Raw genomic sequence first — 27,753 nt, 5'->3', positions numbered from 1 at the left:
ATGGAAAAATGTCCTGTACTTCATGCATAGGAGCTCGGTTTCTACCAGGATACAGGAAGCGGGAGTGAAGCTGGTGAGTAGATGGTATTATACCCCTGACAGACTGGGAAAGATGTTTAGGGGCGCTGACGTGGGATGCTGGGAGATGCAATGTAGAAAGGGGGACCTTGATACATATCTTCTGGAGCTGTCCAAATATCAAGCTATATTGGAAGGAAGTGAGAAAATATATAAGGGAAATAGTGGGCTGGGAGCCACCGGAGAAACCAGAGTTTTTCCTCCTACATGCTGCCCCAATGAATACAGAGAAATATAAGAACTCAATTATAAAGCACTTAATAAATGCGGCAAAAATATTGATACCGAGATGGTGGAAAACAACACATACTCCAACAATAAGCGAATGGTTGAGAGAGGTGACCCATATATACAATATGGAACAATTAGTTCAAGAAAATAGAGGAAGGGAAAAGAAATTAAAACAGACCTGGGGAAAATGGGAAGAATTTATAGAAACGGAAGAATATAGAAATATAGTGAGTAACAACGAACAGGAGCAGGCGAGACAGAGCATTCTTAAGGGACAGGTGAAAAGATAATGGATCAATGAGGAGTATAATATAAAGAAGTTATTCTGGGCTCTCCGCCCGCTCTTGTTTCTCCCCCCTCCAGGAGGAGTAAATGCACTAAGGTTGGATATATGTAGTGTTTGAGAGGAAGAAAGTGAAATGGGAGTGGGTATCTGGATAGAGGGATGAATAGGGAAAGAGAATGAGAGTGAAAGGAGGAATGGATGATAAAATGGCCGTATCCAGTTGCAATAAAGTCATTTTTGTGAATGGACGTATGTAGATATGGGAGGGAAATGACTCAGAAGGGCAATGAAAAATGGTTTTAATAGTTTTGATATATGATCTTTCTGTAAAGAATTATAGGAAAGCTAATATGTAAAGAACTCCTGTAGTATTTGCTATTGTTGAATGTAATACTTTTTTGAAAAATAAAGAATATATAAATTTGAAACGATTTGGGCTGGTTGGTTGGATATCCCTGGGCTACCAGACATAGGACTGGTAAGAGATAGGTTGTTTGGTGGGATAGGTTAATTAAAAATGTGAGCTTGGATTCTCTTTTTCACTGGATATTTGTTGCTCTAGAATAAAAGATTTGGACTAAGTTTAGGTCACCTCTGTCTAACATTTTTGTGATCATCTTTGCCCTGTTTGCTGTGCACTGCTGCTGGTCAAAATGCTCAATGTTTTATTATATATTGATTATTGTCTATGGCTTTTAAGCCAAACTCTGGATGTATTGTACAATCCTGTTCATTCTTTATTGTTAATAAAGGCTGTTTAAAAGAAAAAAAAAAAAAACCATATGCTTCAGTATGTATTTCTTATTCTATAGTTTTGAAAATCAAATCCTGCTGGATTATGCTTAGTGTAGATTTTTTAATGAAAACAATTCATGTTGGTACAAAAGGAATCAGCATATAGTTCACTCACCTCCAACGTTGTTCTTATATTTGTCATAAACCTCAATGACCCGTCGATAACGAAATGCCAGCTTTCTCATCCAGTCCATTCCACCTTGGACACCTCCACTGGAGTTGTGATTTCTGTTCCCTGCTGTTCCATTAAACCCATCTGTAGCAAAGCTGTAATTACTGAGATGTATAGGTAAACCAATTAGAAAAATATAGCTTGAAAGGGAGAAGCTTACCAGTTCATGTATTACTTTGTTCTACTGGCATTCCTTAACTTGCTATGGTGGGGAAAGACTGCAATAGAATTTCAGTGTTCCAGATATAAATCTTATGTAGCACCAAAACCATATTAACAGAATGGTAGATTCAAGACACAACCCTATTATAGGCCGCCCTGCACTGTGCTTAAAGTGAGTGTGATCAAATGTGGCAATAATCGCATAAGGCATTGCTAGTGCTGTAGAAGACTCATGGCACTTCCTAAACATGGGAATGTTTGCAGTGTTCTTGTGACTCCAATGGTCTGTGGTTCAATAACGGGTGTCATTTAACACCATGCAGGTACCTGAACGTAGCCCATATGCTGCAGATATGCTTTTCTTTATCACCGCAAGCTGGAATCATTAAAACTTCCCTAAAACTCCTTCATTCCTACCCAATCTCATTCTACACATTTTCCATCTTTAATATGTTCAATAATGGTCGATTACCCTTGCTTCAGTATCACGCCTTCTGCACTATGGACCATCAACTACCATCCCATTTTCCTACCCATGCCACTGTCTCACTACTTCCATTCTATTCTGCGACAACTACCAACTTCTGCTTCCCATTTTATCTCAATCTACCATCACTGATACCCTCTTCTTCCTGTCCAGTCAATCTACCATAAAGAATTCCTGCTGCCCTAAACTGCTGCTGTGCCAGTCCTCTATGACTGATCTCCACAACATGTAGTTTAAATACTTGCATAATTTTGCCAGATATCTCACGATTAAAGTATGTGGCTATTTTTCAGGGTGAGACTTTTGCTTGTGTCAGTTACTACAAAAGAAAGTCTGATGCTAGTCACATTGCAGTCCTGTGACAATCATATGTTGTTGGATCTAAATTTAGATAGTAACAGGTTACAGTAGCCTCTATCAGTGTGACATGGTGCTTAGTGACAGTAATTCCTGCTGTGTCATTCCCATTCCCAAATTGCTTGGAGCCATCAAGGAAGGGCTGATTATAACAGGGTGGAGAGGAGAATGTAGGCTGGAGATGTAGTACATTTGGGAGTATACAATACAGGAAGACAGACTCAGCCCAAGCTTAGAGCAGCTATACAGCCTTTATCCTTTTCATATGAACAATCTGGTTTGCTTACAACCCAAATGTATGTATCCTGTCAGGCACAAGAACATATACTGTATAGATTTTATCTTGCTGTGCAGTCTAAACCTACTGTAAAATTACATGGAAAAACCACAGTGAAAAAAAATGTTGAAGATCCTAAAATGCATATGTGGACATTTTTGTGGCTGACAGGTTGAATAAAGTTAAGTAAAAGAATCCAGAGTGATTTCCAAGGCTCAGGGTAATTTCTACCACTTGTTAATAACAGCTGTAGAAGCTGCAGCCTCAGGCTGATCCTGTTGTCTGCCTTCTGTGCCCCATGGACAGTAGAGTATGTACTCAGATTTATTACTTTTCCAGTCTACATTCTTAGCCTGTCAGAGCTAATAAACAGCATGATTTCCTGCTGGCTCCCATCACTCTAGGGCTAAACGTACCCATAAGGGCCTTTTTCCACTAGCAATCACTAGCGTTCACACTGAACGCTAGCGATTGCTGAATCGCAAAATGCAGGAAAGTTCCGGCGATTGCGTTCCCGATTTTGCTATGCTGTAGTGTGCATAGCAAAATCGCTGCAAATATCGCTCCGCAGCGCGATCGCGTTTGAGCCAAAAACGAATCGCGGTAGTGGAAATAACCTACCGCGATTCCTATGTTATTTAGCAAACCGTAGCGGTTTAAAAAAATCACTAGCGGTTTGTGATTTTGCGATTCAGCATCGCAAACGCCGCTAGTGGAAAATGGCCCTAAGACATGTTATGTTGGTCAACCTGTATCTGCAGATGTCTCCACAGACAGCGCTGAAACCTCAGCTGAGGATCTGGCAAGGCAACAGGAATAAAGCCAGGAATGGCCATTCAAATGAACAGCACTATTTTTGTGTGTGCTAAAAATGCCAAATAAACCACAGTCTGAACATCCGTATTTCAAAGCATATTATAAGCAAATGAAAAATAATATTGAAATATAAATTGTAAGAAATACTATACCACACGTCCTTGGCTATAAGTCGAGAAATTTAGATCTAACTTTCTGACTCATAGCAGAGAGGTATGAAACAGGAAATTAAGCCACGAGCGGCTATATGGAGAAAAGGGTGCTGCCATAGGAAATAATGGATTAAAGCCACGATTAGCGGCAGTGTTGGGAAATTTGGGCGCTTCCGGTGGCTGTGATTAGTGACAGAGATGGGTGCCCGAGGCCACAAATCGCGGCAATCAAAAATAATTTTGGCACCAAGGCTGTGTCAATGTCTCAATTCCCGCCTACTATTTATAGCTGCAATTTGCATAGCGGGTAGCCCAGGCGCCAGCTTTATTGGTAGCTTTGGGCACCCAAATGTAACTATTATGGTGAAGTGCAGCTTTGTGGCTATTGGTGGGTGTTTTAAGGGTTAGGCCTCACGTGGGTGGTTAAGGGTTAGGCACCAGCGAGGGAGGGTTAAGCTATAAGCATCGGTAAAGAGAGGGTTAAGCATTGGTAGGAGGGTTGTGTGTGAGAGTAGGGTTAGATTTCAGTGATAGGCAAACTTGTCTTTCCAGCTGTTAAGGAACTGCAAAGTCCCAAAATGCATTGCATTAGTCATGATTCATAAAGGCAAATGCATTGTGGGACTTGTAGTTCCTTAACAGCCGGAGAGCCAAGTTTGCCTATCACTGGGGGGGGGGGGGGGGGGGGGGGGGGTTACCGGTTACCTCACTCTCTAATTAAATGAAGACTTCAGGCCTGGTTTTATAAAACAAGGCTACAAACGCAGTTCATGGCTCCACCTTCATTCTATGATGGGGGCTTTATTTCAAGTCATGAGTGTGTGTTCTAGGAGTTAGGTAGTTTACATAGTCAAAGCATGTGGTATATGTAATATAGTACCTTAAATCTTGACCATTGTCATCAGATGCTACGTCCTCCACATGAACCTGGTCACATTCCTACAGATACAAAATTGTCAAATGTTATTACTACTTCATTGAGGCAGCAATACTGTATACAGGACCAACTGCACATCAGAAATCGTAAAATTTAAGGTGACCACTAATGATACAATTTTGATTGTATAATTTTACCAAATATATACAGTAGAAGAGTAAATTGTGTGAATACATATTGAATAGATGTTTTATGTAGTTCTGTACAATGAAGATTTCATCATAAGTGAGCACCTTTAAATTGAACTTACATTTGCAGCCAAAGTTCCCTCACAAAAGCAATGCTACATATTTTTGCCTGCATATGTGAAACTTTCTGCAGCTATTGATCTTTATTACTTCTGAATGCCTGAAGACTCAGCAGTACTACCTCAATGTTTGATAATTCTCAACAGGTCCGATCAGATTTCTAATCATTTTTCCGGTCACTTCTGTACAAAATGGATTGAAAAATCGATCCGAAACCTGAGGAGTCTGGTCGGAAATTATCAATTGGACTTGTTCATCTGACGGGAAATTGCATAGTGTATACCAGGCATTAAACTTTAGTATAAAACTCCAGGTCAGGGGAGCTGGGAGGCGGAGAATACATTTTAGTGTCTGTAGCATCTGTCAAGCGTCACTGTGGAACATTAGTTCTGCAGGTAAGGCGATTTCTAGAAGGCAAGACGGCATTTTGCTCAAATTGCAATCTCCTATTGATCATAATGCAAAGGGAAAGGTACAGACTGATTTTGCCTAAAGCCTTATACACACATTGGATGGTTCTCTGTGCCGTGAGCATGTTTTTTTTTTCCTTCTAACCTCTCTCGCTCGTTCATGCATCAGGCCTCATCTCTCTTCTCCGCCTCATACCAACAATACACTTTTCAAGCCTGGAGGCTAGCAATGCACTTGGGCCCCAACGGTCAGCAGAGGGACCAAGGGATGGAGTCCCGATCCCTGCAGGTGACAGTACTTGAGCGTGTGTACACTCCTTAAGTGCCGTATCACACTGGCAGCAATTCTGCTGCGAAAGGGATTCCAAAAAAGCTGCATGCATAGTGGCTGGCATTGGCTCTCAAGTCGAGTGCAAGGTCAATTGGATGGATTCCTACCTACAGCCTTTGGTTTGTTGGCTTCCTGGATTGATCTAGGACACCAAGCATGTCTTATCCAGTTTGGATCCAGTCAGGAAAGAGTCATATGGGTAACACTGGATGTTAAAGTGCTATACTATTCAATTTACTTAATTTAAGTACTGTTTGACAATTTATTAAGTGTAATTTAGAAAATGTTTTAGGTGTCTTGCACAATATGTTGGATGCACAATTAGACTCCTCAGACTGAGGTTGGCTGAGCACTCTAGGGGGCCTTTATGGACTTCAAGGAATATTTCAAATGTGCCATGAATTTCCTGGAAGTAAACGGTGGAGATATGACATTTTAAAGGCCATCAAAGTATTTCACCCTGACTAGGTAGATGCCCATCAAAACCTGTCTGGAGACTGCATGTGTCTTCCACCTTGGTACAGTGATGCCAGGTGGTCTGAATGCAAGATGGGAATCTTAGTCTGATACAGTAAAAGCAATATAACAGGCTCTGCACCAGTTTTTAGCTTTTGCCTTGTATGCTCCTCTGCACGAGAATGAAAGGTAAATTTCTGGGGGTGGAGTATTTTTGTATATATATGCTAAGCGTGTTTGTTAACCTTAGGCTATGATTAAGGGCACATCACTGTCTGAACTACCTTTGCATTGACTGTCTGTCTTCTCTAGATGTTTAATGAAGTGTGGGTCCTTGTACATATTTTTGCCACTTTTTTAAGTGGAAGGAAGGACACTGCACCACTGTAGCACTAGCAGAGGTTGAGTGTTGTATTCTACTCCTTTTCCTATCCTTATAAACTTATTGACAAAACGGTTACAGGTTAACCTCCCTAGCATTAAGGACAAGCCCGACTTACTAAAAAAAAAAAAAAAAAAAAAAAAAAAAAAAGCTGGAATCCGAGTCAGGCTCATCCAGTAATTGCGAATACTCACCTGTGGTGTAACTGGCGTGTGGAATCCATCGCCGGCACCTTGCGGCTTCCCTGCACGCAGATTCCCATCTTCTTAGCTGCAATTTCCTCCTCTTCATTCTTCATCTGCTTCCTGTTCCCCGGCAATCACGTCCCCCGTCGTGTCCCTCTGATGACGCTGCATGCGCCCCCTGGTGTCGGGCGCATGCAATGTCACATCAGGCGGTAGAGTCATTATTTTTTATTGGATCCAATACAAACATCTGTATTGGATTCAATATACGGTATATATATATATATATATATAAAAAAAAATAAAAAAAATAAAAAGTACAAAAAAATTAAAGTGATGGGCAGCACTACTGCCCACAGCAGCAAATAATAAAAAAAAAACTTTGTTTTTTTTATATTGTACACATGCTTGCGGACAGCTTGCAAGACCACAACTTGCAATCAGTCCACAAAAATGGTTACAGTATAAAGAAACGCTAAAAAAAAAAAAAAAATTGTACTGCTTTTGGTACAAAAATTACAGGGAAATGAAACACCGGGAAGGTTAAAGCAAATTCTCTTCTAACCAGAAGTTGCATCTGATCAGTCTTTTTCAAGTTCCGCTAAATATTAAGTTTCCTTCTTAAAACCCTAGTTAACAAAACTGATCATAAGGTACATGAGCATCCCCAATTTTCAGGAACGTCTTACCTCCAAGTCATTGAAAAATAAATGTGTGTCTGCGACTTCAAAGATCATTTCCTCCATGGCCAGGCCTGATCCTACCACTAATGTGGGGTCCTAAAAAATTTCCCAAAAAAAAAAAAAAAAACAAAACAAAAAAAAACAAAACAAAAAAACAAAAAAACATAAATTTTGTTGATATATACAAAGCCTATCTCACAGAAATGAAACAGCCTGCAATGACCAAGCTTATCTTGTCCCAAAAATAAGTACGCTGGACCATCTCCCTAAAACATACATTTTTTTCAGTATGTTCTTATTAACCACTTCTGACAGCGGGATTGTTTTCACTCTAAGGACGTGAGCAATTTCACATTTCAGAACTTCTCCTAATCATTCGGTAATAACTTTATCACTACATATCATACCTAAATTATCTATAAATGTTGTTTCTTATCTATCGAGATCCACTCAGACTATAGCCTAATAATGCTGCCCATACACTGGTTGATTATAGGACAATCGATTGACCTATCAATTCTTAGAATCTATTCAAAAGAAATGAATCGATCGAACATGAATCGCTTTTTTGCCCATACACTGGGGTTCATTTGTGTTCTCTTTTTCCACCTTCAATCGATCGGAGGCAATTTTTAATCACAAAATAAGTACCCTGATGAATCAGATCGAGTAAAGGTCGATCAATACATGATGAAAAGCTCTCGATTTTTGTTCCATTGATTTAAATAACCCAACATACTCGATTAATTAATTCGAAGAATTTGATCGAATATCAGCCGATAAGAATCGATTTTACATCAAAATGACAACTTTATTTTTGATCTATTCGATTTATCAATTTTAATAATCGATCGAAGTAAAAAAAAAAAAAAACAATCAACCTGTGTATGGCCACCTTAACCCTCACTCACAGAAAACGGTGGCAGACAACAGCTTCTGAGTACAGGGGTTAGATTTAAGAAAAAAAAAGGGCCAGTGATTCATATATTTTAACGCTGGGACAGGAAAGATTGCGTCATTGAGCAGAGTCAATAAACTAATATTTAAGCAACCTTTAGCATTTTTAAAAGGAGGAGGATAGATACAATTGTTTCTCTCATCAGTTTATTTTCACCTCCAGTTCATTTTAAATTATGTTCCTAGCACAATATGTTGTCTTTTTTTGTTTTCTTATTGTACTATTACAAGCCCTCAGTACCTAAGGTAACAATTTATGTAATCCAAAGAAAAAATCCCGCTGCACCAGATGGAGGGATATGATAAAAGAAGACCTTTATTTGTAATCCAACATCAAAATTGCAAGGAAAAGCTCACGCGTATCGGAGCGACGGCTCCTTAATCATAGCTTACAAAAGACAAACATTACACGGATTATATAGGTGAAAAAAGACACGCCCATAGGTGTCGACTCAATTCTTAAAGAGACATGATTAAAATGGTGTGAATCAATACAATACACCTAATAATAAAAAACATACACAGTAGATGTCCTTTTAAAACATAGCATCAAACATCGCATGTTGACAAATATGTGCAAATCGAAAATATATATGAGAGAGGGAACAGGACTAAATTAGAGGGAAAAAGGAGGGGTTTGGAGAGAAAAGGGGGGAGAAAAGGGGGGGGGGGAAGAGGGATTGGCATAGCAAAAGGGGGGGGGGGGGTATTGTATGAACATATACATGTATAAATATATCAATGTGTAAAAAAGCGTACATGTACACCCACAGTCTATAATGGTCGTTGGAAAGTGTTGGAAACTATATGGAGACCTGCCTAACGCACAACTAGGAGTGAATATGCATCACTGTTTGTTAAACATTATATATCGTACTTAGATCTAACCTAGAATTCAAACCTAAAGGTAAGCGTGTCCCCAATTTCCAAATCCAGTACGCCTCTCTTTTTAACAGCATCCTGTCTGTGTCCCCACCCCTCACAGAACTCACAATCCTCTCCACACCCTGAAACTTAAAGCTGGACATGTCCCCGGAGTGGACATGTAAGAAATGTTTGGAAACACTAGAGATCTTGGTGATATAGGACTTATCCCTAAGGCACCTACCCGCTCCATTATAATGCTCAGATATTCTTTGTCGCAATGGGCGGGTGGTACAACCAACGTACTGGACTTGACATGTTTGGCACGATATTAAATAAACAACATTACATGTATGGCAATTGATATATTGTTTCATATCGTGCATGGTAGATTTGGAATATGAGACAATTACCCGAGTCTGGTCGTGAACACCACAGTACCTACACGTGTTGTACCCACACCTGTAGGAACCTTTATATGTGAGCCAAGTTGGGGTTTGTTTAGCTTTACCGCAATATAAACTCGGTGAGAGACTTGCAGCGAGAGTGGGGGCACGTCTTGAGGAGAAACCGCATCCTTCTGTTAATATTCTATGTAATTTTGGGTCCGCGTGCAGGACAGGCAAGTATTTTTTAATAGTATTAACAATTAGATTGTATTCTAAACTATAAGAGGTTACAAAGTTAACCCCTTTATTCCATTGTCTGTTCCTGCAAGCGGACCTCGGTGTCAAAAGATCCTGTCGTTTTTTATGAAGGGCCAAATCTTTGGCCTTTTGTATCTGATCTCGCTGGTAGCCTCGATTATGGAGTCTCGACTCTACTATTCCCAGCTCCTGTTGGAGCATATCAGGATCAGAACAGTTTCTCGCTGCCCTAACCATTTCACCATATGGGATGGATTTCAGTGTATGGCTAGGATGGCAGCTATTTGCCAACAGTAATGAGTTACCCGCACACGGCTTTCTGAAAGTTCTGGTCTGGATGCTCTTAGATCCCTCCCTGCTGGTCAATGTGAGATCTAAATAATCTATTTCCATTGTATTAGAGACCATAGTAAAGGAGAGGTTCAAATTGTTATTGTTACAGTACCCCAGAAAGCCGGGTAAAGCATCGCTGGGGCCCTTCCATATTAGCAGCAGGTCATCTATGTAACGGGCATACCAAAACAAGAAATCAGAGAAAGGATTATCATCCCCAAAGATGCGGAGCTCCTCCCACCACCCCATGTATAAATTCGCCAGGGATGGGGAGAATTTAGCTCCCATAGAAGCTCCGCATCTTTGGAGGTAGTAAACTCCATCAAACATAAAATAATTATGACTTAAAAGATACTCTACTGCCAATATAAGAAAATCACCCACCGCTGGGGAAAAAGTGCTATATTTTTTAATATGGAAATCTAAGGCTTTTAAGGCCAGGTGGTGGGGAATGGAGGAGTATAATGAGGCGACATCCATTGTCACCCAAATGAAACGGTCATCCCACTCTAGGTTCTCTATACTAGACAATAGATGTGTAGTGTCACGCAAAAACCCAGGGAGACGGCGTACCAAAGGCTGGAGACATGTGTCCACCCACTGTCCCAGGCGCTCACCCAAGGAGCCTATACCCGCAACTATCGGGCGGCCCCTCGGGGGGACGTCCGGTTTGTGTACTTTGGGTAAGTGATGAAAAATCGGGACAATGAGAGCCTCCACCATAAGGTACCCCCTCTCTCTATCACTAAAAACTCCCAACGAGACACCTAGGCTTAGTAACTGTCCCAGCTCCTTCTGGAAGCGTTGAGTGGGATCCCCAGGCAAGACCTGATAGGTGTTACTATCCCCCAATTGGCGCAGTGCCTCATCTTTGTAGGCCACCGCGTCAAGAACCACTACAGCACCTCCTTTATCAGCATTTCGAATAATTATTGTTTTATTATTTTGGAGGGACTGTAGTGCCTCTTTTTCTGTTTTGGTAAGGTCAGAAGGGGCCCTAGATATTCTTTTAATCTGCATGAGTTCAGCTTCGACCAAATCTTGGAAGGTGTCCACCACCGGTGTCCTGGCCTGAATCGGGTAAAAATGTGGATTGGAGGCAGCCACCGGACCCGGGGCTGTCTCAGAGGCTGGGCCATCACTCATGCTGGACAAATGTTCCAACACGAGGATGGTCGAGACCTCCTGATATGGAGGGATCTGCCCAATCTCCGGAACAGCAAAAGAGGAGGGTCCGGTGGATGCCCCACTACCAACATTCACTTCATCTGATGCTTCTGTTTCAAGGAAATGCTTTCTCACCATCAAATTTCTCACAAATTTATTAACGTCTAGCATAGTGCTAAAAACATCAAAGTGGTAAGACGGTGCAAAGGAAAGACCCCTAGAAAGAAGAGCTGTTTCAGCCTGGGAAAGTTCTACACTTGACAAGTTAATGACATTGGTAGTAGCTATGGAATATTTCGTTCTCTTGCAGTGCTTACGACCTGCTCTCCTGCTCTTTCTCCTCTTTTGTTCCTGTATTTGCGGTTCCCCCTCTTGGGACGTTGGTAATATGTGGGTTGCCTTGGAGGGGTCTCTTGAATGGTCCGTCCGCGCTGGTCCCCCCCCTTTGGGGTACCAGCAAAGACTGACTGCGCCCTCTCCTCCCTAACCTCTGAAATATCTGATGCGGATCCTGTGCTGTCTATTGAGCTAAAGCTGACCCTCTTGGTGTACCTTGGTTTACGAAGAATAGGTCTAGGTGACCTGTGCACTGTCTCCCACCTACCCCATTCGTATACCACATTATTCTTGTAGTCACCCGAGTCCCTAAGAAACTTGACCCTTTTGGTATTCATAATAAGATTCTCAATCTTGGAGATATTTTCCTTCATTTTAGTAAGACACGCCCATAGGTGTCGACTCAATTCTTAAAGAGACATGATTAAAATGGTGTGAATCAATACAATACACCTAATAATAAAAAACATACACAGTAGATGTCCTTTTAAAACATAGCATCAAACATCGCATGTTGACAAATATGTGCAAATCGAAAATATATATGAGAGTAACTGATAATGGTAATCCTGAGAACCTAGAATCAGTAGAAGCAGGATCTGATTATGCGTTGGACATTTTGGGTGAATTATTAATGTACCCAGACAAAATTAACAAATATATGTCTGTTTTTTCTAAAGAATCAGGGTCATGTAATGTTGATCCAGCTATGAATTTACAATCTTCCTTTTCAGGTTTGGAGTGCCTTCTAGATAAAGAAGTCCGCCTTTGGTGGGACATAACAACCTTAAAACATTATGTAGCTGAAGGCATGATACCTAGGGGACTGCGCATCAAAAAAGTCCCTACCACCATTTATTCGGATCAGTTCGTACTCGAATGGAACCAAGTATTGACTGACTGTTCCATTCGTCTTATGAAACTGATAATAACATATGAGGAAAGAAAATTGACAGACATCAAGGTTCAAATTGCAGATACGCGAAGAGAACTTAATAAATTCTCTTCCTTTGAACATTTTGATGACCTGACTACTAAAATGAAGGAAAATATCTCCAAGATTGAGAATCTTATTATGAATACCAAAAGGGTCAAGTTTCTTAGGGACTCGGGTGACTACAAGAATAATGTGGTATACGAATGGGGTAGGTGGGAGACAGTGCACAGGTCACCTAGACCTATTCTTCGTAAACCAAGGTACACCAAGAGGGTCAGCTTTAGCTCAATAGACAGCACAGGATCCGCATCAGATATTTCAGAGGTTAGGGAGGAGAGGGCGCAGTCAGTCTTTGCTGGTACCCCAAAGGGGGGGGACCAGCGCGGACGGACCATTCAAGAGACCCCTCCAAGGCAACCCACATATTACCAACGTCCCAAGAGGGGGAACCGCAAATACAGGAACAAAAGAGGAGAAAGAGCAGGAGAGCAGGTCGTAAGCACTGCAAGAGAACGAAATATTCCATAGCTACTACCAATGTCATTAACTTGTCAAGTGTAGAACTTTCCCAGGCTGAAACAGCTCTTCTTTCTAGGGGTCTTTCCTTTGCACCGTCTTACCACTTTGATGTTTTTAGCACTATGCTAGACGTTAATAAATTTGTGAGAAATTTGATGGTGAGAAAGCATTTCCTTGAAACAGAAGCATCAGATGAAGTGAATGTTGGTAGTGGGGCATCCACCGGACCCTCCTCTTTTGCTGTTCCGGAGATTGGGCAGATCCCTCCATATCAGGAGGTCTCGACCATCCTCGTGTTGGAACATTTGTCCAGCATGAGTGATGGCCCAGCCTCTGAGACAGCCCCGGGTCCGGTGGCTGCCTCCAATCCACATTTTTACCCGATTCAGGCCAGGACACCGGTGGTGGACACCTTCCAAGATTTGGTCGAAGCTGAACTCATGCAGATTAAAAGAATATCTAGGGCCCCTTCTGACCTTACCAAAACAGAAAAAGAGGCACTACAGTCCCTCCAAAATAATAAAACAATAATTATTCGAAATGCTGATAAAGGAGGTGCTGTAGTGGTTCTTGACGCGGTGGCCTACAAAGATGAGGCACTGCGCCAATTGGGGGATAGTAACACCTATCAGGTCTTGCCTGGGGATCCCACTCAACGCTTCCAGAAGGAGCTGGGACAGTTACTAAGCCTAGGTGTCTCATTGGGAGTTTTTAGTGATAGAGAGAGGGGGTACCTTATGGTGGAGGCTCCCATTGTCCCGATTTTTCATCACTTACCCAAAGTACACAAACCGGACGTCCCCCCGAGGGGCCGCCCGATAGTTGCGGGTATAGGCTCCTTGGGTGAGCGCCTGGGACAGTGGGTGGACACATGTCTCCAGCCTTTGGTACGCCGTCTCCCTGGGTTTTTGCGTGACACTACACATCTATTGTCTAGTATAGAGAACCTAGAGTGGGATGACCGTTTCATTTGGGTGACAATGGATGTCGCCTCATTATACTCCTCCATTCCCCACCACCTGGCCTTAAAAGCCTTAGATTTCCATATTAAAAAATATAGCACTTTTTCCCCAGCGGTGGGTGATTTTCTTATATTGGCAGTAGAGTATCTTTTAAGTCATAATTATTTTATGTTTGATGGAGTTTACTACCTCCAAAGATGCGGAGCTTCTATGGGAGCTAAATTCTCCCCATCCCTGGCGAATTTATACATGGGGTGGTGGGAGGAGCTCCGCATCTTTGGGGATGATAATCCTTTCTCTGATTTCTTGTTTTGGTATGCCCGTTACATAGATGACCTGCTGCTAATATGGAAGGGCCCCAGCGATGCTTTACCCGGCTTTCTGGGGTACTGTAACAATAACAATTTGAACCTCTCCTTTACTATGGTCTCTAATACAATGGAAATAGATTATTTAGATCTCACATTGACCAGCAGGGAGGGATCTAAGAGCATCCAGACCAGAACTTTCAGAAAGCCGTGTGCGGGTAACTCATTACTGTTGGCAAATAGCTGCCATCCTAGCCATACACTGAAATCCATCCCATATGGTGAAATGGTTAGGGCAGCGAGAAACTGTTCTGATCCTGATATGCTCCAACAGGAGCTGGGAATAGTAGAGTCGAGACTCCATAATCGAGGCTACCAGCGAGATCAGATACAAAAGGCCAAAGATTTGGCCCTTCATAAAAAACGACAGGATCTTTTGACACCGAGGTCCGCTTGCAGGAACAGACAATGGAATAAAGGGGTTAACTTTGTAACCTCTTATAGTTTAGAATACAATCTAATTGTTAATACTATTAAAAAATACTTGCCTGTCCTGCACGCGGACCCAAAATTACATAGAATATTAACAGAAGGATGCGGTTTCTCCTCAAGACGTGCCCCCACTCTCGCTGCAAGTCTCTCACCGAGTTTATATTGCGGTAAAGCTAAACAAACCCCAACTTGGCTCACATATAAAGGTTCCTACAGGTGTGGGTACAACACGTGTAGGTACTGTGGTGTTCACGACCAGACTCGGGTAATTGTCTCATATTCCAAATCTACCATGCACGATATGAAACAATATATCAATTGCCATACATGTAATGTTGTTTATTTAATATCGTGCCAAACATGTCAAGTCCAGTACGTTGGTTGTACCACCCGCCCATTGCGACAAAGAATATCTGAGCATTATAATGGAGCGGGTAGGTGCCTTAGGGATAAGTCCTATATCACCAAGATCTCTAGTGTTTCCAAACATTTCTTACATGTCCACTCCGGGGACATGTCCAGCTTTAAGTTTCAGGGTGTGGAGAGGATTGTGAGTTCTGTGAGGGGTGGGGACACAGACAGGATGCTGTTAAAAAGAGAGGCGTACTGGATTTGGAAATTGGGGACACGCTTACCTTTAGGTTTGAATTCTAGGTTAGATCTAAGTACGATATATAATGTTTAACAAACAGTGATGCATATTCACTCCTAGTTGTGCGTTAGGCAGGTCTCCATATAGTTTCCAACACTTTCCAACGACCATTATAGACTGTGGGTGTACATGTACGCTTTTTTACACATTGATATATTTATACATGTATATGTTCATACAATACCCCCCCCCCCCCTTTTGCTATGCCAATCCCTCTTCCCCCCCCCCCCTTTTCTCCCCCCTTTTCTCTCCAAACCCCTCCTTTTTCCCTCTAATTTAGTCCTGTTCCCTCTCTCATATATATTTTCGATTTGCACATATTTGTCAACATGCGATGTTTGATGCTATGTTTTAAAAGGACATCTACTGTGTATGTTTTTTATTATTAGGTGTATTGTATTGATTCACACCATTTTAATCATGTCTCTTTAAGAATTGAGTCGACACCTATGGGCGTGTCTTTTTTCACCTATATAATCCGTGTAATGTTTGTCTTTTGTAAGCTATGATTAAGGAGCCGTCGCTCCGATACGCGTGAGCTTTTCCTTGCAATTTTGATGTTGGATTACAAATAAAGGTCTTCTTTTATCATATCCCTCCATCTGGTGCAGCGGGATTTTTTCTTTGGATTTCTGGATGTTTGGCTTGAACTTCCCTGCTCCCATATGTGTCACAGACGTGAGTGTAGCAGCCTGTCTACCAGTTTTGTAACAATTTATGTATTATCTTTTAAATTCTGTCACTTTAAAGTGCTATATTTTGGCACTTAATATATAAAAATAATTGTATTGCAGATTCAGATTGTCACTAAAAACAATTCATATAACATAGGCATCAACTCAAATCTTTTCTACTAATCATGTTTAAAATGATACCACATATTTCATTTGATAGCTAGCTGGGCATTTAGCAGACCATTTACCCTGAAGTGTACATGTGACTTTCTACGGGTCATTCTTTCTTTGAAATGCCACAGAAAACTCTGAACATCAGAAAAGGCCACAGATGTCCTGTGTATGGCCAGCTTTAGGGTTTCCAAGTATACAATGCAGGTTAGCCAGGAGTTGTATGCATTTAGCAGCCAACTGTGGTGCTGTCTGGTACAACACCTAGTTTTTATTGAATTTTAGAACAATGGATTAGCAGATTTTTTTGGTCAGAACAAAAGAAAGGTACAGTACAGAAAATCACATGTCAAAAACAATACAAGTATGTTCCATATCCAAATGTTGCAATAAAACCAGTCTTTATTGTAAGGCTTCAAACTATGGGAAATGTAATGCTAAAGGCTAACATTAAAAAAAAAAAATCATATAAAAATGTCCAGATCCAATTTCCCTCTGAGCTACTTGAGCATCTAAACATGGCAGGCATGAGCATCTAAACATGGCAGGCAAACTAGTCTAGAATGAAACCTTCCCAACACCTTCCGTCTCTCTCAATTGAAGGCATTATTAATCTGGCCATTCCTTCTAGTACCAACTTGACAGGAGGCCAGTTGACAGATTCAAGCATCGCTGAGTCTAGCTAAATGGCCTTCAATTTTTAAAATTAGGGGGGGATAGAGTGCAGCGGCGCGGTTGTGGCGTAGCGACTGCCTCAGCCGAGTTTCATCTAGCATGTGTATGGGGGAATACACATGATTTGAAACTGAAATAAAATGGGCAATGATTTGCTTCATTTATTTTGCAAAGACGACGTATAGTGGCGATTTTGTTTATAGCAGTTAAGCCCTGTACACAAGCTAGATGAAACTCGGCTGAGGTGGTTGCTGCATCACAACCATACAACTCAACCTTCACCCCCCCCCCCCTTCACGCACATAGGAGTCGCACATGTTACTAGCCTGTAGGCCAACAATGCGCGTCTATCAGTCTTGGCCCAGCCATGTCACTCAAGGGATCAGGTGCCGATCCCGATGGGCAGCATTCCTCCTAAGTATGTACAATGCTTTAGAATGTCTTCAAACACGCAGCCTCACAGGAAAGCGCAGCCTGGCCATCAGGCTCACCAGTGCCCGCACCCACTGCACTCTCTCCCCGGTTCAACGGTATGCATGTTTCTGTACTATAGGTTTTTGATGACAGAATCTACCTGTCACCGCTACAAATGCTTTGCAGCAGGGCCAGGACTTGTCTCCATCTCTAGTTTTACATGCCTTCTTACATATGTACAAGGCTTTAAAGTGCCTTCAAACATAGCCACTGCTTTTTTGTTGTTGTTTTTTTAAATAAAAGCCAACAAAGGGATGGGGGAAGCACAACGTTTTGTCTAACTGAAATAAGCCTGGGGATCACAAATACGATATTCAATATGGTTGTTCAATTGCAGCTTCACAGCACGACAGGTAATGTTGAACTGAGGATGTCAATTCACAGGAATCAAGTACTCATTCACACAGGGAGAATAATGAATGCAACAAAAAAAAGGCCCAAATGTTTTTATTTCAAAATTCAGGTAAAGAACTTGTTTTATATTAGTGACCTGTCAATAGCAAATCTAATCAGTGGGCTATTCCGTTGTGTCATAGGTTTGCTCCTGGAGGGGTGCATATTATATCGGCGCCGCTCAGTTCGGCGTGGGGAGAGCCGAATAACGGCTCTTCCTGTTTCCGCTAAACTCCGAGGCGGCTATTCCCCTTCGAGTTGTCAGAGGGAGATGTAATTTGGGGTCTGGCAGCCGGTGTGCGCATCAGAGCATTGCTGCTATGACGGCGCCCAGTTTCGGCGCACGGCTCTCAGAGCCGGGCACCAAAATAAACTGATCCGCTCCTGGAGTTTTGGTTTAGTACTAAAAAAAAAATTATAAAAACAATACAAAAAAACCCCAAAAAAACCAAACACACCTTTTTAAACCCTCAGATTTTAAAACTTGTTTGTAAATAGAACTGAACATAAGATTTCTTCTATACAGGGACTTTAACAATGTGTACAAGTGCCAAGATATGTTCTTTGTACCAAGACCTTTTTACCCTTACGGGTAGAGCAGTGTTGACATTTTATCTATATCCTTATTTATTCAGCAATAACTGTATTACTACTTATGACACCCAAGTGAATTATACTTTTGTTTTCAGGACAAACTAGATTAGATTTAGGTGCTTTTATGCCCAGTTCTTACTTTATTTCCTATGCATTCTAAAGGGAAAAAGGAAAAAATGGAAGCAAGTCACAGTTTATCATTTTTACCCATTATTGTTTTAAAGGGGGTAACCTGACACTATGGTGGAATACCCTGGTTAGATCCACCAATGTCCCACGGGTGATGAGCAGACACATGCCAGCACACTTTGGGCTTACATAATCTCATACATACTAATATTCATGTCCTGCCAAAACTGGTGACAGAGGATGTAATTATATTGTACTTCAGTCTATATGTGGTTAATGTAGTATTTAAACCATTGAATCTTGTTTTGCAAAAGCTCAGCACCTGCTCTCCAGATTTCATTGCAATAAGGTTTTGTTCATGCCGATGGTTATGAGGGTGATAAACTGTGGGTATGTGTATTGTAGTTATAATTTCTAAACCTCAACTGCACTAGCCTCCATTTTAGCATGTGCATAAGTCAGCCACTTCCCACTGACAGAATTGAGAGTGGTTAAAGCAAAATTGTAAAGCAGTAATATTCATACAGTATGTACATATGCTTGAACTGCAAATTACTTTTTTCCCATGCAGCTTGTCACTAGGTGTTATCGATCTGATGGCTTTGACCCGCTTTATAACAGGTGTTAGACTAGTTCATCTCCTAAGGGAGGATTCTCAAGATTTCATTTCGCTCCTTGGCAAGGACCTATATAAAACTTGATTATAAATGTTACAGTTTTTCATCATAGTGGTCTTTTAGCCACATTTAAAACTATCAGTGTGAACAATGCCTTAGCCATAAAGTGTTGGGCTGGCAATTCATACAACTTAAATATGCATTTCTGGAAAGCAGGCATGGCTTTTTACAGGACAACTAGTTCAACATGTGTACTTTCTAAGTTACAAATACACTTTACCTATTTAGTAAGTTGGACCCTTGCGTTGTTGCAATTTGAGTTTCAAGTAATTAGTACAACAAATGACAGATCACCCTATGACAACTTACAGTAACACAGCCTTGAATCTTAACAGATGTTTTAAGTTAATTATTTAATAAAAACCACAAAAATTAGGCATAAAAAAACCCAGTAACAAATATTTAAAAGCAGTGTATGAAACTTCTAACATACAAAAACAAGCAAGAACAAATGTATACAAATTCTGAGCAGTGGATCCTGAAATATGTACCTTTCCGTACTTTTGTGCATATGAACCGGTGAGCAGAGAGTGAAAGATGATAATGGTCTCATCCAAGTCCCACAAAAACACACGCTGGGGAAACAAAACAAAAGTATATGCAACACAATCCTTATAATGTCTAAGAACAGACATGCTGACAGAAATGAGAGGCGTAACAAAGAAAGGTACAGGGCAATAGCAGCTACAATGAGGAATGGAACAGTGTGCTTTTGAGTGGCCTTGAGGAATTGTAAGAAGTGTTTTGCATTACCCTCAACCCCAAAAAGATAGCACAGTGGCTGCATGTTTAAAAACAACAAAATAAGAAATGTGTTTGTTTTGCTAAAAGAGTCTATGATCATGTGACTGCAAGCTGGCATTTTCCCATCTTGGGAGCGCAGCCTCCTTCTCTGGACCATGCTTCCTTTCCAAAGGGTGCTGCAATAGTTTAGGGAGTCTGCTGCCACTTACCAACCCTGACTGCGAGAACACAGACGAATCCCAGAACCCGTGCCATGCACGGCTATGGGATTCGCTGCCTCCCACGCGAAAACTGTGGGCAATGCCGGCCGAATCACTAAGCGATTCGGCCGGCGGCGCCATTATTTCCTATGGCAGAGTTTCCCCGAGCGACTTGCCTGCGGGGAAACTCTGCGGATTCGGCCCGGTTTCCGCGCTGGTGGAAACGGCCCTTAGTCTTTAACCTCCCTGGTAATAAGTCCGAACGTAGGCCGTCAGGAGCTCTATGCAAAGAATAGCGCGCAGTGGGCATGTTTACTCACCTCCTGGGTGATCCAGACCTCGGTAGCCATTCTCTTTCCTGTCCTCCGCCGTCAGTGATCTCACTACAGAGTAATTTAGAGCCTCGATCTCACCAGAGTTACTTAAATATCCAAGGAAGTCCCGCTACACCAAGAGGTAGGGTGAAGTAGAAAAAATACTTTATTGTAAATCCATCTTAATCCATTACCAGTGTACAAGTAAAAAGCTCACGCGTATCGGAGCAATGTGTGGCTCCTTAATCATAGCTATGATTAAGGAGCCACACATTGCTCCGATACGCGTGAGCTTTTTACTTGTACACTGGTAATGGATTAACCACTTAAGGACCAGGGTAGTTTCTTCTGATCGGTGCTGCGTGGACTCTCCAGCCCGCAGCACCGATCAGGAAATAGCCAGGGCGATCAGACTCCCCCCCCCCCCCTTTTTTCCCCACTAGGGGGATGTCCTGCTGGGGGGGGTCTGATCGCCGCCGGCTACCCGCACTTTCCGGGTGGGGCTCTTCAAAGCCCCCCTCCGGAGCGCTTTCCGCCCTCCCCGGCTTTCCCTCCCTCTCCCTTACCCTGTGAGTGGCGCAGGACGGAGTTCCGTCCTGCGCCTGATAGGATAGGCTTCTGCCTTTCAGATGCCGGCGATCCCCGGCCAATCAGAGGCCGGGGATCGCCGATCTACGTCACGGCGCTGCTGCGCAGCAGCGCCGTGTGATGTAAACAGCGGGGATTTCTTCCCCGGATGTTTACTTTATGCGTGCGAGCCGCGATCGGCGGCTCGCACACTGTTCACGGAGACAGTCTCCGTGAACTGCCATGGAAAGGCCGCTTGATCGAGCGGCCGTTTCCATGCTATACCACTAACGACCCGCCGACGCCTATCGGCGTTAGGCGGTCATTAAGTGGTTAAGATGGATTTACAATAAAGTATTTTTTCTACTTCACCCTACCTCTTGGTGTAGCGGGACTTCCTTGGATATTTATGGACTTTTGGCATTGATCTCCCTGCTCCCATCTGTGTACACACGTAAGTGTAGCGGTCTACCTTTTTGCTTTGCATCACCAGAGTTACAGTGCCACCCGGAGGATGGAGGGAAAATTGCAGCGCTGGAGCCCAGGGAGGTGAGCGAATGCTGGGGCTGCTGCTGGTTTTCTGGCTGCATGATTTTTTCCCCGATTTTAGGGTCTGAAATTTGCTGAAAAGACCCTAAAATCCAGAAATCATACCACCAGGGAGGAGGGGAAAACTTAGGATATACCAGTATGACCAAGTGACCACTGACTCAACTAACACTGCAGAAGTATCTATGTGTGGGCTTTAAAAACAAAACAACAACAAACAAAACATGCTACTACGATGTATGGAGTGGCTGACCAGTGTACTGGTTAAGGGTACCACCTCCGACATAGGAGACCAGGATTTACATTCAGTAAGGAGTCCTTGTGCAAGACTCCCCAACACGGCACTGTGGCCTATTGAGTGCATGCTTAGTGGTCACAGTTCAAAAATGCTTTGAGTCTGACTAGAGAAAAGTGCTATACAAATGCTAGCATGATAATGCTCTAATGTACGATTTCGGGAGTGAGAGACCAGAAAGCTCTCCCTGGAGATCAACGTCAATGTGGAAAAAAAAGCCTAATAGCTAGGTTTAAATCTTACAGGACAAAATCTATATTGAGTTAGTTCTCTTAGCAAAGTATCCAGAAGAAATGCATTTTAACACCCACATTACAAAACTTGCTTCCCTCCACAAGTGGCCATAGAAGGTTATTGGGATGTCAGATTGTGATCTCCTCAGAGGGACAGTTGGCAATGTTAACTGTTCATTTAATATACTGTGAAAAATGTATCAACACTACATAAAACGTGCAAGAAAAAAAATGCAAGAACTGTAAAAATGGCTTTCACCAATAGGAGGAACAGTTAAATCTAGCAAAAGAAATGCACATTGTAAAGAACAAAACAACCTGATAGCTGAAGAGGTGTCTTTCATGCACGAAGGAGTTAAAACCAGACAATTTTCTTTAGTTCTGTCAAATGTCACCTATATGACCACAGAAGATGTAGGCTTCCCGTGGCCAGTATAGCTAACTTGAGGCAAAGCAACCTAAAGCTCAGGGGTATGTTCATGCTGAATCCACATACGGTAACTTGAGCGTTGTCTGTTTTTTTCCTTGTCTCTGTAATTGCTACTTGAAAAAAATCTGAACAGCTAAAGTAAAATCGGGCTGGAAAAGGCAGGCTTGCAGCAATGTTCCGTTCTATCACCCTCTACTCCCCCCCCCATTCAGTCTTGTAAAGGGTGATGGGCGTAAACATTGCAGCAAGCCTGCCTCTTCCTGTCTAAAAATGTTAGCTGAAAGATTTTTCAAGAAATGATTACAGAGACATGGGGGTCAGGGAGAGGACAGATAAGGCATAAAGGCATGTGGACCCAGCATAAACATCACTCTGGGCTTATTTTAGGTAGCTCTGCCTTGAGTCAGGTACACCGTACTTGAAAGCAATTGATATTTCAACATGACAGATTTTGTTCTGGTCATGAATAAATCAATCTGTTGTGGTCATGTAGGGGAGGATTTACAGAGCTTAAGAAAACATACCTCTGTTCTTACCTTAGGTAGCTTTGCCTTGGGTCAGGTATACGTTAACCACTTCCCGACCGCCGTATATACAATTGGCGGCCGGGAAGTGCACCCCGCAAGGACCGCCGTATAGACAAATGGCGGCGGTCCTTGTAGGGGCATGGGCGGAGCGATCGCGTCATCCGTGACGCGATCCTCCGCCTCCGCGCCTGGCGCCGCTCACCCGCCGCAACATCCCGCCGGCCATACGGAAGCGCCGGCGGGATGTTAACCCGACGATCGCCGCATACAAAGTGTATAATACACTTTGTAATGTTTACAAAGTGTATTATACAGGCTGCCTCCTGCCCTGGTGGTCCCAGTGTCCGAGGGACCACCAGGGCAGGCTGCAGCCACCCTAGTTTGCACCAAGCACACTGATTCCCCCCCCCCACAGATCGCCCACAGCACCCATCAGACCCCCCCCCTGCCCACCCCCCAGACCCCTGTTTGCACCCAATCACCCCCCTAATCACCCATCAATCACTCCCTGTCACTATCTGTCAACGCTATTTTTTTTTATCCCCCCCCTGCCCCCTGCTCCCTCCTGATCACCCCCCCACCCCTCAGATTCTCCCCAGACCCCCCCCCCCCCATGTACTGTATGCATCTATCCCCCCTGATCACCTGTCAATCACCCATCAATCACCCCCTGTCACTGCCACCCATCAATCAGCCCCTAACCTGCCCCTTGCGGGCAATCTGATCACCTCCCCCACACCAATAGATCGCCCGCAGATCCGACATCAGATCACCTCCCAAATGCATTGTTTACATCTATTCTCTCCTCTAAACACCCACTAATTACCCATCAATCACCCCCTATCACCACCTGTCACTTTTACCTATCAGATCAAACCCTAATCTGCCCCTTGCGGGCACCCAATCACCCGCCCACACGCTCAGATTGCCCTCTGACCCCCCCTTATCAATTCACCAGTGCATTAATTACATCTGTTCTTCCCTGTAATAACCCACTGATCACCTGTCAATCACCTGCCAATCACCTATCACCCATCAATCACCCCCTGTCACTGCCACCCATCAATCAGCCCCTAACCTGCCCCTTGTGGGCAATCTGATCACCCACCCACACCATTAGATCGCCCGCAAACCCGCCGTCAGATTACCTCCCAAATGTATTGTTTACATCTGTTATCTTCTCTAAACACCCACTAATTACCCATCAATCACCCATCAATCACCCCCTATCACCACCTGTCACTGTTACCCATCAGATCAGACCCTAATCTGTCCCTTGCGGGCACCCAATCACCCGCCTACACGCTCAGATTGCCCTCAGACCCCCCCCTTATCAATTCGCCAGTGCAATATTTACATCTGTTCTCCCCTGTAATAACCCACTGATTACCTGTCAATCACCTATCAATCACCCATCAATCACCCCCTGTCACTGCCACCCATCAATCACCCCGTCACTGCCACCCATCAATCACCAGCTGTCACTGCCACCCATCAATCAGCCCCTAACCTGCCCCTTGCGGGCAATCTGATCACCCACCCACCCACACCAATAGATCGCCCGCAGATCCGACGTCCGATCACCTCCCAAGTGCAGTGTTTACATCTGTTCTCTACCCTAAACACCCAATAATTACCCATCAATCACCCCCTGTCACTGCTACCTATCAGATTAGACCCCTATCTGCCCCTAGGGCACTCAATCACCCGCCCACACCCTCAGAATGCCCTCAGACCCCAGCCCTGATCACCTCGCCAGTGCATTGCTTGCATATTTTTCCCCCTCTAATCACACCTTGAGACACCCATCAATCACCTCCTGTCACCCCCTAGCACACCTACCCATCAGATCAGGCCCTAATTTGCCCCGTGTGGGCTCCTGATCACTCGGCCAAACCCTCAGATCCCCCTCAGACCCCCTTCCGATCACCTCCCCAGTGCATTGATTGCATCTATTTTCCCCTCTAACCACCCCCTGAGACACCCATCAATCACCTCCTGTCACCCCCCTAGCACTCCTATCCATCAGATCAGGCCTAATACAACCTGTCATCTAAAAGGCCACCCTGCTTATGACCGGTTCCACAAAATTCGCCCCCTCATAGACCACCTGTCATCAAAATTTGCAGATGCTTATACCCCTGAACAGTCATTTTGAGACATTTGGTTTCCAGACTACTCACGGTTTTGGGCCCGTAAAATGCCAAGGTGGTATAGGAACCCCACAAGTGACCCCATTTTAGAAAAAAAGACACCCCAAGGTATTCTGTTAGGTGTATGACGAGTTCATAGAAGATTTTATTTTTTGTCAAAAGTTAGCGGAAATTGATTTTTATTGGGTTTTTTTCAAAGTGTAATTTTTCACTAACTTGTGACAAAAAAATAAAATCTTCTATGAACTCGCCATACACCTAACGGAATACCTTGGGGTGTCTTCTTTCTAAAATGGGGTCACTTGTGGGGTTCCTATACTGCCCTGGCATTTTAGGGGCCCTAAACCGCGAGGAGTAGTCTAGAAAACAAATGCCTCAAAATGACCTGTGAATAGGACGTTGGGCCCCTTAGCGCACCTAGGCTGCAAAAAAAGAAGTGTCACACATGTGGTACCGCCGTACTCAGGAAAAGTAGTATAATGTGTTTTGGGGTGTATTTTTACACATACCCATGCTGGGTGGGAGAAATTTCTATGTAAATGTACAATTGTGTGTAAAAAAAAAAAATCAAACAATTGTCATTTACAGAGATATTTCTCCCACTTAGCATGGGTATGTGTAAAAATACACCCCAAAACGCATTATACTACTTCTCCTGAGTACGGCGGTACCACATGTGTGGCACTTTTTTTACACCCTAAGTACGCTAAGGGGCCCAAAGTCCAATGAGTACCTTTAGGATTTCACAGGTCATTTTGAGAAATTTCGTTTCAAGACTACTCCTCACGGTTTAGGGCCCCTAAAATGCCAGGGCAGTATAGGAACCCCACAAATGATCCCATTTTAGAAAGAGGACACCCCAAGGTATTCCGTTAGTAGTATAGCGAGTTCATAGAAGATTTTATTTTTTGTCACAAGTTAGCGGAAATTGATTTTAATTGTGTTTTTTCACAAAGTGTCATTTTCCGCTAACTTGTGACAAACAATAAAATCTTCTATGAACTCACCATACTCCTAAAGGAATACCTTGGGGTGTCTTCTTTCTAAAATGGGGTCATTTGTGGGGTTCCTATACTGCCCTGGCATTTTAGGGGCCCTAAACCGTGAGGAGTAGTCTAGAAATGAAATTTCTCAAAATGACCTGTGAAATCCTAAAGGTACTCATTGGACTTTGGGCCCTTTAGTGCAGTTAGGGTGCAAAAAAGTACCAAACATGTGGTATCGCCGTACTCAGGAGAAGTAGTATAATGTGTTTTGGGGTGTATTTTTACACATACCCATGCTGAGTGGGAGAAAGATCTCTGTAAATGGACAATTGTGTGTAAAAAAAAAATTAAAAAAATTGTCATTTACAGAGATATTTCTCCCACCCAGCATGGGTATGTGTAAAAATACACCCTAAAACACATTATACTACTTCTCCTGAGTATGGCAATACCACATGTGTGGCACTTTTTGGCAGCCTAACTGCGCTAAGGGGTCCAAAGTCCAATGAGCACCTTTAGGCTTTACAGGGGTGCTTACAATTTAGCACCCCCCCAAAATGTCAGGACAGTAAACACACCCCACAAATGACCCATTTTGGAAAGTAGACCCTTCAAGGTATTCAGAGAGGGGCATGGTGAGTCCGTGGCAGATTTCATTTTTTTTTTGTCGCAAGTTAGAAGAAATGGAAACTTTTTATTTTTTTTTTTCTTTGTCACAAAGTGTCATTTTCCGCTTACTTGTGACAAAAAATAATATCTTCTATGAACTCATTATGCCTCTCAGTGAATACTTTGGGATGTCTGCTTTCCAAAATGGGGCCATTTGGGGGGTATTTATACTATCCTGGAATTCTAGCCCCTCATGAAACATGACAGGGGGTCAGAAAAGTCATAGATGCTTGAAAATGGGAAAATTCACTTTTTGCACCATAGTTTGTAAACGCTATAACTTTTACCCAAACCAATAAATATACACTGAATGGGTTTTTATTTATCCAAAACATGTTTGTCCACATTTTTCGCGCTGCGTGTATACAGAAATTTTACTTTATTTGAAAAATGTCAGCACAGAAAGTTAAAAAAATCATTTTTTTGCCAAAATTTATGTCTTTTTTGATGAATATAATAAAAAGTAAAAATCGCAGGAGCAATCAAATAGCACCAAAAGAAAGCTTTATTAGTGACAAGAAAAGGAGCCAAAATTCATTTAGGTGGTAGGTTGTATGAGCGAGCAATAAACCGTGAAAGCTGCAGTGGTCTGAATGGAAAAAAAGTGTCCGGTCCTTAAGGGGTAGAAAGCCCTAGGTCCTCAAGTGGTTAAATGTTTGAACAAACGTTACATTGGTAAG

At 42.8% G+C, this 27,753-nt stretch overlaps 1 protein-coding gene across 2 annotated transcripts in view; it reads right to left on the bottom strand.

Moving 5' to 3' along the window:
- Window positions 1-27,753, bottom strand: part of EYA3 (EYA transcriptional coactivator and phosphatase 3) — a 170,378-nt gene that overhangs the window by 33,236 nt on the left and 109,389 nt on the right. For both annotated transcript variants that reach the window (XM_068269324.1, XM_068269325.1), the window contains 4 exons: window positions 19,898-19,981; window positions 7,452-7,541; window positions 4,694-4,752; window positions 1,506-1,666 (listed from right to left, as the gene is read on the bottom strand). In XM_068269324.1, coding sequence (XP_068125425.1) covers window positions 1,506-1,666; window positions 4,694-4,752; window positions 7,452-7,541; window positions 19,898-19,981 — 394 coding nt within the window. The remainder of the gene's footprint in view (window positions 1-1,505; window positions 1,667-4,693; window positions 4,753-7,451; window positions 7,542-19,897; window positions 19,982-27,753) is intronic.

This window comes from Hyperolius riggenbachi, chromosome 2 (genome assembly GCF_040937935.1).
Source record: "Hyperolius riggenbachi isolate aHypRig1 chromosome 2, aHypRig1.pri, whole genome shotgun sequence".
NCBI classification, from domain to species: Eukaryota; Metazoa; Chordata; class Amphibia; order Anura; family Hyperoliidae; genus Hyperolius; species Hyperolius riggenbachi.
This window is presented reverse-complemented; position numbering and strand designations above follow the sequence as displayed.